Genomic DNA, 13,687 nt, shown 5'->3' with positions numbered 1-13,687 from the left:
AAATTTATAGAAATCAATCATTTTCACATACAACAGTAACAAGGAGTCTAAGAAGACAGAATGGGGGGAAATTCCCATTTATAACAGCAACAAGAAAAAATACCTAAGAACAAACTTCGTGTGCTCTAACTATATGAAGAACAATGTAAACACTGAAGAACACTAAAGCAGAAATCAGCAATACAACAACATGTCATTATCTTGGTTAAGATAACTCCACATCTAAAGACACAAACGCTCCTTAAGTTTACTAATAAACTTAATAAAAATACCATCAGGTTTAAAAAATTTTTTTTAACTAAACAAGCTAATTCTAGAATTTATACAGAAAATTTAAGTTTTAGGAAAACAACAAAAAATAAAATGGAGATAAGAAAGAGCTATAACACTACTAGATTTTAAAATGTCAATCATCATGATAGTGTGAAAGAGGTGCTGCCTTAATAAACCAGTGGAAAAAGCTAGACTAGCCCATAAACAGCTTCTGGACCACTAGGTAGTCATCTGGGGGTGGGGAGTTGGATTCGTCCCTTACATCCTATATAAATTCCGAATATATAAAAAACTTTAACAGGAAAAAGTGGAAACCTTAAGTATTCTAGAAGGAACTACAAGATTATCCCTTCACAATCTTAAGAGTAGAAATGCCTTCTAACTTTCTTACTATGACTCAAAATCCAAAAGTACAAAAGAAGCTTGATCAATTGGACTACCATAAAAATGTCTACATGTGAAAAAATTAAGCAGCGTCAAAAGAAAAATGACAAACTGCAAAGAAAATGATCACAAAGAGTAAATCTCTCTGGCTCCTGTACATCAAGAAGACAGACAGACAATCGAACTGAAAATAAAAATGGGCAAAGGATCTGGAGAGACAGAAAAGGAAATATAAATGAATCAAAAAGATAGGCAACATGCTCATTATGAGTCAATACCAAAAACACCTGCCCTGAGATTCAATTTCTCACCTAACAGGTTGTCAAAACTCGAAATTCTGAAAGAAGTGTTCTTGGTGAAAGACTCTCACACACCGTGCCTGGTAAAGCCGTCTAGGAGCCATCACTGCAGTCACAAATTACAACAGGTGCTGACCTAACGGCCACAGTCGCACCCGTATCTGTGCACACACTCAGTTAAGTGTGCGTAAGTCAGTCCCCGCCGAATTGCTCATACCCGCAAAAGGCTGAAAACAACTCAAACGCCCATCAATAAGGAACTGGAGAAATAAATTACCGTGTATCTACATGACGGACTATTACGTGGCCATAAATTATGAGGAAGCACAGCACAGTGGTTAAGAGCATGGACTCTGCAACCACCATTCTGTCTGGATTTGAATCCTGACTCATATTTGACCTTGAACAAGGTTTTTAACCTCTCCATGCCTCAACTTCTCTGTTAAAAGGGAACACGAACAGTATCCAGCACCACAGGGCTGTTCTGAGGGTTAAATGAGGTCATATTTGTTAACTATTGAGAATAGTGTTGAGCATACACTAAACACATCTACAGAGAAAGATTTCCACAATATATTGTTATGAGAAAAAAGCAACAAACAGAACATTGAACACGGTTTACACTTTGTAGATATTTAGAAGTGGGGGGAGAGGGGTGATAAGAAGACACAGCTGTAACTTGGGAAATATGTGCAAGAGACGAATAAAAGACCAGTGGGAGGGACTGGGGAGACTGGGGGTGTCAGGTATGAAAGAGAGATTTTTTATTTTTCACTGCAAACCCTTTTCTACTTTGTAAGAAATTGATTCATATAAAATCTATTCAAAAGATTTAATTAATAAATAGAATTTTCTGAGGACAATCTGGAATTATATGCCCAATCATACTATCAATAAAGTATGAAAGTAGAATAAAGATATTTTCAGACTTTCAGAGACTCAAAAAACTCACCTTTCTCAGGAAGCTACTGAAGGCTGTGCTTCATTAAATCAAAAGAATAAACCAAGGAAAAAAGCAAGAAACAGGGCAAGCAACACAAAGGGAGAGACAATGAGAACAGCACGGGGAAGTTCAGATTCTGAAGTGAGAGTGTGAGCAGGCTTGAAGCGCATGGGGCCCAGAGAGAAACAAAGGGCAGAGGCTCCAGGTGCAATTTCTCTAAGGGGGAGGAAAGAAAGGGAACTGATAGGTTACCTATTTTTGACCATATGGAAAGGTATTTTACAACTCTGGCAGAGAGTCTGGAATGAACTGGTGGTAAATATTTTTTCATTTGTTTAGTTTTCTATGTAAGACAATAATTAACATCAGGAAAACAAAAATCTAAAAACAAAAAATACAAAAGAAAGGAAATACAGTCATGATTTACTATGTGAGGCAGCTACACACAATATTTACCTTGTTTTAACAATGCCGACACTGAATAAAGATTTATCTCGAAATTCATGGGTTAAGCAGTACAATGTGTGTGTACTGAGTTAAGGGAAGGGGGTATGAGAGAGAGAGAGCCTCATCTTCCACAGGACAAAGTCATTAGCTGAGTTACAAATTGAAGAAAAATTTAAACACTGAAGGAAAAATCAAGGAACAGCACTCTAAGCATATACTTTTTTTTTTTTTTAAGCATATACTTTTTAAAATAAAAGAGATAAATGCCAGAAAGAAGCAGCTAAAAGTCTTTTTTAAATGGTTCAACATATAGTCATGTTCTCTTCATTTAGAAAAATCATCAGGGAAAATGCTAATTGAATCTTTTAACTTTGAAGAAAGCTAAGTGAACTTAAATTTTGTGGTCAAAACATTCTCCCAAGCAATGATATTTATCTGTCACCTATCTCTATTAACAGAGGTAACAATCCTGAAATGCAACTTATACCACAGTCACAACAGCTGCACTGTGTTCTACCTGTCTTTGACAGGTGTAACACAAACATCACACTTGCTTCTTTCTTGAACATATGGTTAACTTACAAACAAGGCAGAACTAAACAACAAATAATGTAAGATGGTGATGCCTTTCCAATGTCACTGATACGACCGCTATAAATAATGCACTTTAGCAGCAGAACAGCTAGAAACATCTGAAGTATCTAATCTGACCAAGGTAACCTGAACTGAACAGGCTTCAGAAAGGAGACAGGGAAGAGGCAGTACTGACAGGCAGAAAATACACCCTCGTACGCAAACCACAACAGAGATTTCTAACACAGTGTATTTTCTGTTCACGTGTGTGTGTGTGAAATCCCTAAGGACAACCACAACATATGCTGTGGTTAAAAAACCACACCCTAGTGGCTAACAATAGGCTTAAGGTCACTTTACATGAGAATTTTTCTTTTTCCAAATAAAACCAGTAAGAATAAGGTATACTCATTCTTGTTACACAAAATAGTGCCCTTGATTGAAAACACATTGTAAAATACTGTAAATCCTTACTCCGGCCTCTCATTGATTGTTCCCAATTTTGCTAGAAGCCTAAACAGTCTTCCATTTTGAACCTCCTATAAAACATTTTAAAAAGAGAGAGAATATTAATGTTCCAGCTAACTGAATATAAAAGCAAAAGTTTACAAAACTGGTATCCTGTACCAATATTACCTTTAAACATAAATCTTAATATCCCCACCTTCTGGTTATACTTTTGAATACAACATGTCCATTTCATTCAATAGTAATACTCAAGAAGATTATGCAGCTGTCCATTTTTTTCTTTCTTTTTAAAAAATTTTATTGGATTATAATTGATTTACAATGTTGTGATAGTTTCAGGTGCACAGCAAAGTGATTCAGTTATACATACACATATATTCATTCTTTTTCAGATTCTTTTCTCATATAGGTTATCACAGAATATGGAGCAGAGTTCCCTGTGCTCTACAGTAGGTCCCTGTTGGTTATCTATCTTATATATATATAGTAGTGTGTGTATGGTAATCACAAGCTTGTGATTTATTCCTTGCCCCCTACAGCTGTCCATTTTTAAGAATTATTAAAGTAATTCACATAAAAAAAAAAAAAATCAAGATTGCGTCTCATGACGGTAGCAAAGCCGCAAACAAAAAAGAACGAAACAAACGCCCGGAGGACCTCAGAAATCAAAATACGAAACACCAAGTTTGGACAAAAATATCTGCAAACAATCTTAGCCAGCTGTGTACTATATTCAGCACAGTAATCACTCTGTTTTATATCTACTGATACACACAGATGCAGGTGTGTGCACACTCCTTTAACTACACACTTTACCTTTGCAAGGTCTTCCTCTATGACATCATTTCTCATTTGAGCCGCATCCAACTGAGTATAAAATCGAGCACCAATCATGGGCATGATGTCATTTACACTCCGCATCCTGTTTTGGTCAGTCAACAAATATCTAACCAAAATAGAGAAGGGTCACTTGAATGCCAGCCGCGCGGTTCACAGCACAACACAACCCCCAAGCACACGGGCGCTGCCGCCGCCAGCATGTTAGTGTGCACAGCTTCGAAAATAATTTTGTCATGCAAGTCGAGCTCATTTTTAAAGCTTAGTAATTATATTCCTTTTCTCTGGAAAACTTTGAGAGCCAATGGAAAAAACTGTAAAAATGTCTCTTTCTCTAAATGTTTTACTATTATGAAAATGAGAAAGGAAAGCTGGGTAGAGTTAGACTTACCATATTTCCATTCTCAAACCCTTCTTTACAACAGTGGGAGGTGAAAAGATTGTTACAGACTTTTTTGGAGGGGTGAAATAGGGGTGATTGTAGGTGGGGAAATTTTTCCATTGCTCTTCAAAATTAGTTTTTGAAACTAAAACTAGGCCTTCCATTGTGAAAAGTCAAACAAGCCTCAGCTTTTTAGGAAGCTGTCTCCTGCTCTGTGACCTCATTTACCACCTGTCATGGTATATTTATTTCTGAGAAATCTTCACGCACTAACACACATCAGAAAAGACCAAATCAATTTCCTCTATCAGTATAAATACAGCAGAAAAATATTACACGTTTCAAAAGGCCACCTGTCAGAATACAATGATTATCAATCATCTATTATTATTTATTCTGATAGGTAAGCCATGTCCTAACCATTCTCATCAAAGCAGCCTCCTAATCTTTCACTCTCTGCTTATAATTTGACCTTCTTTTCTCCATAGGATTTATCACTATCTGCAAACAACTTGTTTATATGTTTATTAAGTCTTCCCCATTATAATGGGTGGAAGCTCCAGAAGACGGGGAATTTTGTTCATCTTATTCAGAAGTGTCTTCAGCATCTGACATATATATAGTAGGCATTCTTTTGTTGAATAAAGGAAGTTACAAACTCATGCGGATAATCTATGTCTTAGCTATTCATCTGTAATTACTGACATATTTGTATTTAACTATGCATAGTATATGTATACTAACTATGTATAAGCTATGTGACTTTTGGCAAGTTACGTCTTCAAGTCTCAGTTTTGCCATCTCTAAAATGGAGCTAATAATGGTACCTAATTTATAGGGTTATTGGGAGAATTAGGTGAATTAATTCATATCAATCAGTTCAAAAGTGCATGATACATAGTTTACTACTCTGTATATTTTAGTTATTGGTTAGTATGAAAGTATGACCTTTTCGTTTATTCATTTTTTATTAAGGAACATTTCATAACATTTGTAGAAGGAAAGAGAATTATATGATGAATCCTCATGTACCCATTACCCAGTTTCAATAATTATTAACTTATGGCCAATTTATATTTATATCCTTTACTCTCACTTTTTTAAAAAAGGAAAATTATAACTTGAGATTATTTAAGACATCCTAGGTATTATAAGCTACAGCTAGAAATCACTGCTGTGATAATATATGAAACAAATATTTTTATTTAAAAGAGAAATCAACTTATTTGATTATTAAAAGGAACCAGGTAACCACTGGCTTCCAGTGCTCTGTCACCAGCAGGACACTTAGGCCAGTGTAACAAAGCACAGGTGGGCAGCCCCATCCTCCATCCCTCAATTCCATACCACAGGGCTAGTCCAAAAAGAAACTGGATCATCCAGGGTTACACAGAAAGATCAGAAGGAACAGCTGGAAGCTAAAAGAGACTGAAAAGGATCAATAAGCTCTAATTGCTTCTAGAACATCATAGAAAAAAATTTCAAAAGAGACTTCCTAGCACCTGTTCTCTTGAACAACTTATAATAAGGGTTATGGTTGTCCATCCATCCCCTGGAATCCCCGATGTTGGGCACATCTTGGCCTGTTGTGACTGCAGTCCACAGTGGGCTTCTCTTAAGCCAAAATCATCTCAGACCTATGCTCAAGGCTTCCCTGGAGTGTGAAGACACAGGAGGAGAAAGCAGCATAGGGACCCTTACACATGTGCTTTCTGGAACAGGTGTTTGGGCCACACAGCACGACCGGGCTGCAGGGGAGGTTAGTTATGACAGCTTTTACAAAGATACTGATCTCTCTGGAGAGCAGCACTGTCTAACAGGACTTTCTGAGATGATGCAAATGTTCTATGGCCATGCTGTCCAGTATATTAGCCAGGAGCTACACGCGGCTTCTGAGCTCTCTAAATGTGGCCGGTGCAACTGAGGAACTGAATTTTAAATTTTATTTAATTTTAATTCATTTAAACTTAAAAGGTCATATGTAGCTCACAGATACCAACGTAGCTTTAGAGGGTTTAGCCTTTTGCCATATGTTTAAAACATCAATAACTAATTTAAACACACTGGTTTATGAATTTACTCCAAGAAATACATACTTAGCAATAAAAACAAAGAAATTAGAAGTTGTTTAATTATGTTTTGCCTGATTTTTAAATAGTGGAAACTAAAATAAATAGAATCACTATTAAAAGGCCCTCATGAAAAATCTGTCTTTATCTCATATGATCATTATATTAAAACTTACAAAATCAGATTCTTCAGGTCAGAGGAGTAGTTGATTGTCACCAGTTCCATGGCTTTCTGTAAATTCTCTCGCTGAATTCCTGCCAAAGAGTTGCAAGCCAAAGCCAACACAACTTTTCCTAATGATATCAGATCTGCTTGCTGACATGAAAGAATAAATATAACTTTTAATTTTTCTTTTATAGGTACAAATTTAATACACTGACACTACTGCCTGCATGGAAAAAGCATCTTTACAAAGAAGCTGAAGAACTCAGCAAAAGGTGCCTGGGTATTGGCGCTTATCAGTCACCTGGGAGCTTATTAACAAGACCACGTCTGAGCCGCTCCACCCCGGACTCTCACTCAGGAGGCATGGGAACAGGCTCAACATTTTTAAAGCACCCAGGTAATTCTAATGAAGGTACTTCTAGGGGGATACTTTAAGAAACATTACCTGAAGCAATTCACATGCCAACTACAGAACTGCTGCTTTCAATTTTTTTTCTAAATTTTCATATTTAAATAGAGCTGATATCCTTACTATTACAAGAAATCTGAGGTTGGTTACCATATAGTTAGTTGCTTTACAGTGATCATTACAATTCACGATAGGCACTCTTCTCATTTTCCATGATGCACAAGACATAGTGAGAGTTCATTTGAAGAAAAGTAATTCCCTTATTCCAAACACAGCAGCAGCATTACCTGATTTCAGAGTCTGTTCCCTAGACACTAGCAACGTTGCAAACCCCCATGACATTCCATCTGCCCTTGTTTCCAAATAGACCGTTTTTATGCTATAAAAGATCTTTGAGCTCTGTAACCACCTGATTTCCTACCCTTTTTTTTAAAGATTTCCCACTCTGAGGCTTTCCTCCAAAAAGAATTTTTAAGACAGCTGGCTGAATTGAGGTAAGCTCTCTACGACCTATTAAAATGCCAGCAAACAGAACGGTCACCCCAGGTGGCCCTGCGTGGCAGATGAACTATTAATGATCACATGCCTACGATACAATGGAGTAGTTCAGAGTTCAATGAAATCATCTGAAGTCATTGTTACAGAAAACTTACATAAATCTTCACAATCTGAGATCTCATCTGAATTATTGGATACGTGTTTATTTATGGAATATTGGTTTAGTATAGGAATTTTCAAACCTATTTTTACATTAAAATTCACCTGAGAAGCTCAAAAAACAAACAAAAAAATCACCCAGTGGCTATCCCTTCATCCTCTTCTGGTGTTATCAGTCTGGGGCAAGATCTACGTATTGGTATTTTTCAAACCTTCATAAGAGATTCAGATATGCAGCCATGGTTGAGAACCACTGGTTTCGTGGAAGTTTATAAATGGCGTATTTGCTAAATCAGGTGAGTATTTCAAGGCAATCACTAATGAAACTTTAGGACTATACAGCTATCCTTAACAACATTCTACCCAAATAGCAAAGAATAAAAGGAAAACAAAATCCATTATTAAGATAACATTAAAAAGTTCAAATTTTAAAATTTATCCAAATCCAGCACGTATGAATCTGACACTCTGAGCCTAAGATCCTATAATCAGTGGAAAAACTGATTAGACAAACAACTTTGAATCTATCAGGAAAAGAGATGCCAAGGATTCATGCCAGAGAAACTCTGAAACTTCATTAGTGGCAGAGAGAGGGGCCCAGGCTGGCGGGGGGGGGGGGGGGGGAGAGGTGACAAGGGGAAGGGCGCAAATACTGTGGCTTTTCTGCTCTCCAGATGCTCTGCCGTGACTGAATTCAGGAAGGGCTCCTCACGGTCATTCTCAAGATCAAGGAAAACATTCACAGTTATATTAATGAAACCCTAAAAATGCTGATCGAGAGAAATCAGTACATGTAAAAGCTAACTGTAAATTTCTACAAGTATTTCAATCCAATGGCATCAGCAAAGTTAAGCTTGTTATTGTTTATTAAGTATTTCAGCAGCATGTAGCAACACACAGCTTCCCAACCCTTAAACAGTAAAATCTTCAGTTTACCTCCACCCTGAATTGATGCTGTAACTAAACCTCCCACCTAGAACATTCCGTTATTCCCTATTATGAGATAGGAAAACCAAAGTGCAAGACAGCTGAAGGACTGTTATGGGTTTAAAAAATAAGGCCATCTGATTCTGAGTTTAAACACCACCTTTCTGAAGCTGATTCAAGGTGGGAATACCCACTTTTAGAAATAGAGTATACATGTCACATAATCCCGACTAAATTAGAACTGATCTTTTTTGTGTGTGTGCGGTACGCGGGCCTCTCACTGCTGTGGCCTCTCCCGTTGCGGAGCACAGGCTCCGGGCGCGCAGGCGCAGCGGCCATGGCTCACGGGCCCAGCCGCTCCGCGGCACGTGGGATCTTCCCGGACCGGGGCACGAACCCGCGTCCCCTGCATAGGCAGGCGGACTCTCAACCACTGCCCCACCAGGGAAGCCCTAGAACTGATCTTTTTAAATAAAAGAGGTTAATGAAGTCCTGCTTAATTAGGAGAGTTTAACATCATAAAAACTCAGTAACTCTCCTTTCCTTACTTCCCAGCTAAATAATTTTCCATTTGTTATTTTGCTTCTTACCTCCATCTGGCTTTGCCCCCCATTTGTTGAATTCTGGAGGTTTTCCCCCCAACTCATTTTCAGTTTCTTCCTGATTCTTGACTTCTTGATTTTTCTCTGATTCTATCTATGGCTCTATTTATGTCCCTTTTACTGAAAGTCAGTCTCTATTCACGCGTCTGAAACAGACTATGACAAGAAACAATGCACTCCTTTCTGATGTACCCTCTTCTCTGTAAAATCACAATCCCCCGTTTGGGACACCTTTAACCCTCTCCTGTACCTTCCTATAAGCTATCTGGATAATCTACACATACATACCCATTCCAAAAAAAAAAAGGAAAGAGAAGAAAACCTGATACAACTTTTACCGCTGAAAAATAAAGGGAGGGTGACAACTGGTTGAAAGTAGCCTAAGTTTATGAATGAGGGCAGTTCCTAACTTACCAATCAGTTGCCCCAAATCCTTACTTTAAATTTATTTGTTTTGAAACTCTAGGATTATCTTTTCTTATGAAGAGTTGTTTTTCAAGGTAACTAACTACACAACCCGTAATATAACTCCAGTAACGGACACTTGCAAATAAAAAATGGAAAACAACACTGATGTGATACAGAAAAACAAAATCAAACTAGTCTTATCTTATACGAGTAATTAAAAAGAAAAAGGAACTATTCAGGATAGAAAAGAATGAAGAGATACTGTGAGACTGCACGTAAAAAACAAAACTGGAAACATGGGGTTTCCAAATACTTGCAACAGAGGTTGATGGCACTGGTTCTAAATAATGTCTGATTTCTCTTAGAAGTTTAATATTATTTTCCTGGATATAAAGATCACTCGTATTTTAACAGTCAATAACCAGTCACTTTCAGGAGCACAAAGATTATGAAGAAAAATTTTCAGAGCCAATTAGTTAGGCACTAAGTATAAGACAGAAGATAAGCAGGAGAACAGCTAAGAAACAACCAACCTCGATAAGAAAGAGGGAGCAAGTTCCCTTCTGCAGAAGAAAGCTGCTAGGGCTGGGGGCTGGGGGCTGGGGTCGGGGGGGTAGCCAGGTTCTTCCATGGAGAGCCCACTAGATGGCGCTACCAACCAGAACAGCTTGGTTGCTGCTGGGGGTAGGTGGGCACCGGCAGAGGGGAAGAAGCTGTGAAAAGGCTGCATCCAACTGAATGTGATGAGTGGCTCTAAGTCTGGGGACTGCACTGTCCACGGTCCAGTAGCAAAGGAAGAGGTTTACGCAGGAATCAACTGTAATACTAAAAACTACCTGGACTCTACTTCTTCTGGCCTTCCCTTTTGTTCTGAAATTTTGTCTCATAAAGTAAACTAAAATCTTTCAAAGATTTAAAGAAAAGAGAATGAAATGAGAAGGACAGTGGGAAGGGAAGGTATTCTCCTCCTTGTTTCTCCATGTAAACAAGAGATTCTGCCTTATATCAAACCTCTGTACGTTAATGAATGTTCAGAAACAACAAAGATTTCTTACATGAAAGAAACTAACACTGTCTTAAAATGACAACTGCATACCCTCAAAAAATATGAATACAAACGGAATGATACGAAATATTTACTGTGAACAGCTACACGACTTGCACAGGGTAATCAAAGCAAAAGCAACTACCCTTAACGCTCCTTGCAGAGGTAGGTTCTTACTCTCCCACACCTCGTGTTAATCAAGAAATAAAAACTAAATAGCTAAGAACAAAATGGGACCTAAGTCCACAATATTATGATGAAGTCAGACTATAAGCAAATTCTAATAATGTACAAGAAGTGAGTGATAGGCTTTGGTTAAGCAAAAGAAAAAAATCATTACAGCAATACAAAAATCTTCCTTTGAAAATAAAAATTTTGGATTGATAGTGGGACAACTATTCTAAAAGTAAAAATAATAGGTGTGATTTTAACCCACTAAAAAGTGAAAAAAAAGTAAAATGTCATTTAATATATTTCATTCAGCTGACTAATTAATGTTTTAATCTATGCTGAGGACAAATTTCCTTGTCAAATAAATGCGTTTTCATTCAAACAGCTGGAGTCTCTGACACTGTCATTAATTCTGTATATTCCAACGTATAAGGGCTCTACACTAACCACAGCACACTGATTAATACACATTCAAAGTCTGCATAGAGACCACCCCCAGCATAAGCTGAAATCTAGACTTAAAACCCTGAAAAACTTTAAAATAAACAAAATTTATCTTAAAAAAAAAAAAATCAAGCCTTAAGTTACTAAGTATCCATGTTAATTCTTACTCACCTGGTATTGAGCCATTAATGCCAATGGATTATTATTCTGACTGTTATCAAATGTTAAAACATCAAAAACTCCAACACAATTTACTCGCAACCTTTAAAGACCAGAAAATTTAAAGAAAATAATTAAAATGAGATTTTAAACAAATTACACACTACTGGAAACTGAACATTTCTTATGCTATTAGGAGGGATCTCAGAACCCTATCCAGTCTTACCTCCTGCCCTGCCCCGCTATAACCTCTATCAATCACCATTTTAGAGATGACATCACAGACATCAAGTGATAGGCCTATGGTTATAAAAGTCAGGAACGGACAAAGCCAGGACTATAACACATCTTTTGACTACCAGGCCAGTGGTCTTTTCAGCAAACCGAGCTGCTTCTTTATTAGTCATCCATGAAAGGAGAACTAGTTAGCTTCTTAACATGTCCTAGGCACATTCAAAGCATTTGATATGTAGTAATTCATTTGATCCTCTCAATAATCTTATGAGGCAGGTACCTTACAAACATGGAAAATGGAGATAATAATAGTACCTGTCTCACAGACTGCTGAACACATAGATTAATTAAGTAACTGACAGAGCCAGGATATGAACCCAGGTAACCTGGTACTAGACCCTGAGCTCTTTATGCTATGCTACCCAAGACAACTCTCAAAATTTCAGCAACCCAAATAAAACTCTAGTGAAGTCAAGGTCTCTGTTACTTAACCCTTTATCACTGCTTCTCAAAGCATGAAACCCAATCAGCAGCTACAGCATCAGTCACCCAGGAACTTGTCAGAAATGCAAATTCTAAGGCCCCGCCCCAGACTTCCTGAATGAGAACACTGGGGGTGGAGCCCAACAGTCTGTGCTAAGCCCTCCAGGATATTGGGACTCATGACAAAATCTGAGAACCACAGTTGTACACAGAAAAGTTGTACTGATACTGTTTGATATGCCCCCAACCTTAACCATACATACCTCCCAAACCCTCACAGGATCTTGGTTAATAACCAGGCATCTTATTAAGAATTCAACATTTAAAAAAAACTTACAAATGAACTCAAAGTCACGGCAGTTCTTCTGGATGGAATATATGAAAAGGTAGAATTAAAACAAATCATCATGCTATGTTTACTAAGCTGTCATAGGTTAGATGCTCAATAAGGAAGCCAAAACTCAAAATGCTAGTACCTTGTTTTGCCAGTTATCAGAATCTTCGTTGGGTCCATAACTCGACATGCCAAACCTGCTGTATGAATGGTGCGCAATGCAGAACTCAGTTGGACAATATATGCCCAAATAAGAGATTCTGGCAATAATCCAGCATGCTGTCTGGGCAATGGTCCATCGTGTTGACCTATAAAGGCAGATAAAAAAATGGTATCTTCATTTAAATAATTAACTAAAAGACTAAAACATGCAAACCAAGAAGAATTTAAGAAACAAACCCAAGTTTTCTTATTTATGATATTATACCTTTATACTGTTAGCAGCAGCAGAGCTCTCACTGAGCTTCTCTTTTCTGTGACCATTATAATTACTGCACAAAAATTCTTTAAAGTAAGAATTTATACTTAATTGTGAGCCAAATAAATGAGTTCAGATTAAAAACAGGAACTGCAGAGATGATTTTTCTTAAAGTGTGGCTAACCCTTCCGTATAGTACTGTTCAGGTGTGTGGGAACTACACACCTGTGGCCTGCGGGAAACAAAAGTCTCTACCATCGTTTATGTGGAGTGTTTTCTTATTCTCCTTGCACTGCTCAGCCTCCCCTATTACAGCCAGGTCAGTTAGATGAAATGACATCCAGGTCACAAAAAACATAAATGTAAACCACTGAATGACACTTATGTGTAATGAAGAAACACAAAAATAATGTGGTCTACCATGAAAAGTAATCCTTTTGATTCTATCAACTCTTGTTAAGTGCTTCTTGGTACTACTTTTTGGGCCACTGCTAATCAGCAGAAAAGAATCTGTATAAATTTAATCTAGATTTTGTAATTATTTCAGAGAATATG

At 37.5% G+C, this 13,687-nt stretch overlaps 1 protein-coding gene across 12 annotated transcripts in view; it reads right to left on the bottom strand.

The window, feature by feature from the left end:
- The window catches only part of PAN3 (poly(A) specific ribonuclease subunit PAN3), a 116,978-nt gene that overhangs the window by 8,526 nt on the left and 94,765 nt on the right, over positions 1-13,687 (bottom strand). For 9 of the 12 annotated variants that reach the window (XM_059042066.2, XM_067016919.1, XM_067016920.1 and 6 more), the window contains 5 exons: positions 12,857-13,022; positions 11,676-11,766; positions 6,852-6,991; positions 4,204-4,333; positions 3,394-3,458 (listed from right to left, as the gene is read on the bottom strand). In XM_059042066.2, coding sequence (XP_058898049.1) covers positions 3,394-3,458; positions 4,204-4,333; positions 6,852-6,991; positions 11,676-11,766; positions 12,857-13,022 — 592 coding nt within the window. Of the gene's footprint in view, positions 1-3,393; positions 3,459-4,203; positions 4,334-5,953; positions 6,035-6,851; positions 6,992-11,675; positions 11,767-12,856; positions 13,023-13,687 lie in introns of those variants that run through there. The other 3 variants (XR_010837316.1, XM_067016926.1, XM_067016928.1) reach the window with 3 other exon arrangements.

The sequence above is a fragment of the Kogia breviceps genome, chromosome 16 (genome assembly GCF_026419965.1).
Source record: "Kogia breviceps isolate mKogBre1 chromosome 16, mKogBre1 haplotype 1, whole genome shotgun sequence".
Lineage (NCBI taxonomy): Eukaryota > Metazoa > Chordata > Mammalia > Artiodactyla > Physeteridae > Kogia > Kogia breviceps.
Note: the sequence above shows the minus strand (reverse complement) of the source record. Positions and strands in the feature narration are given on the sequence as shown.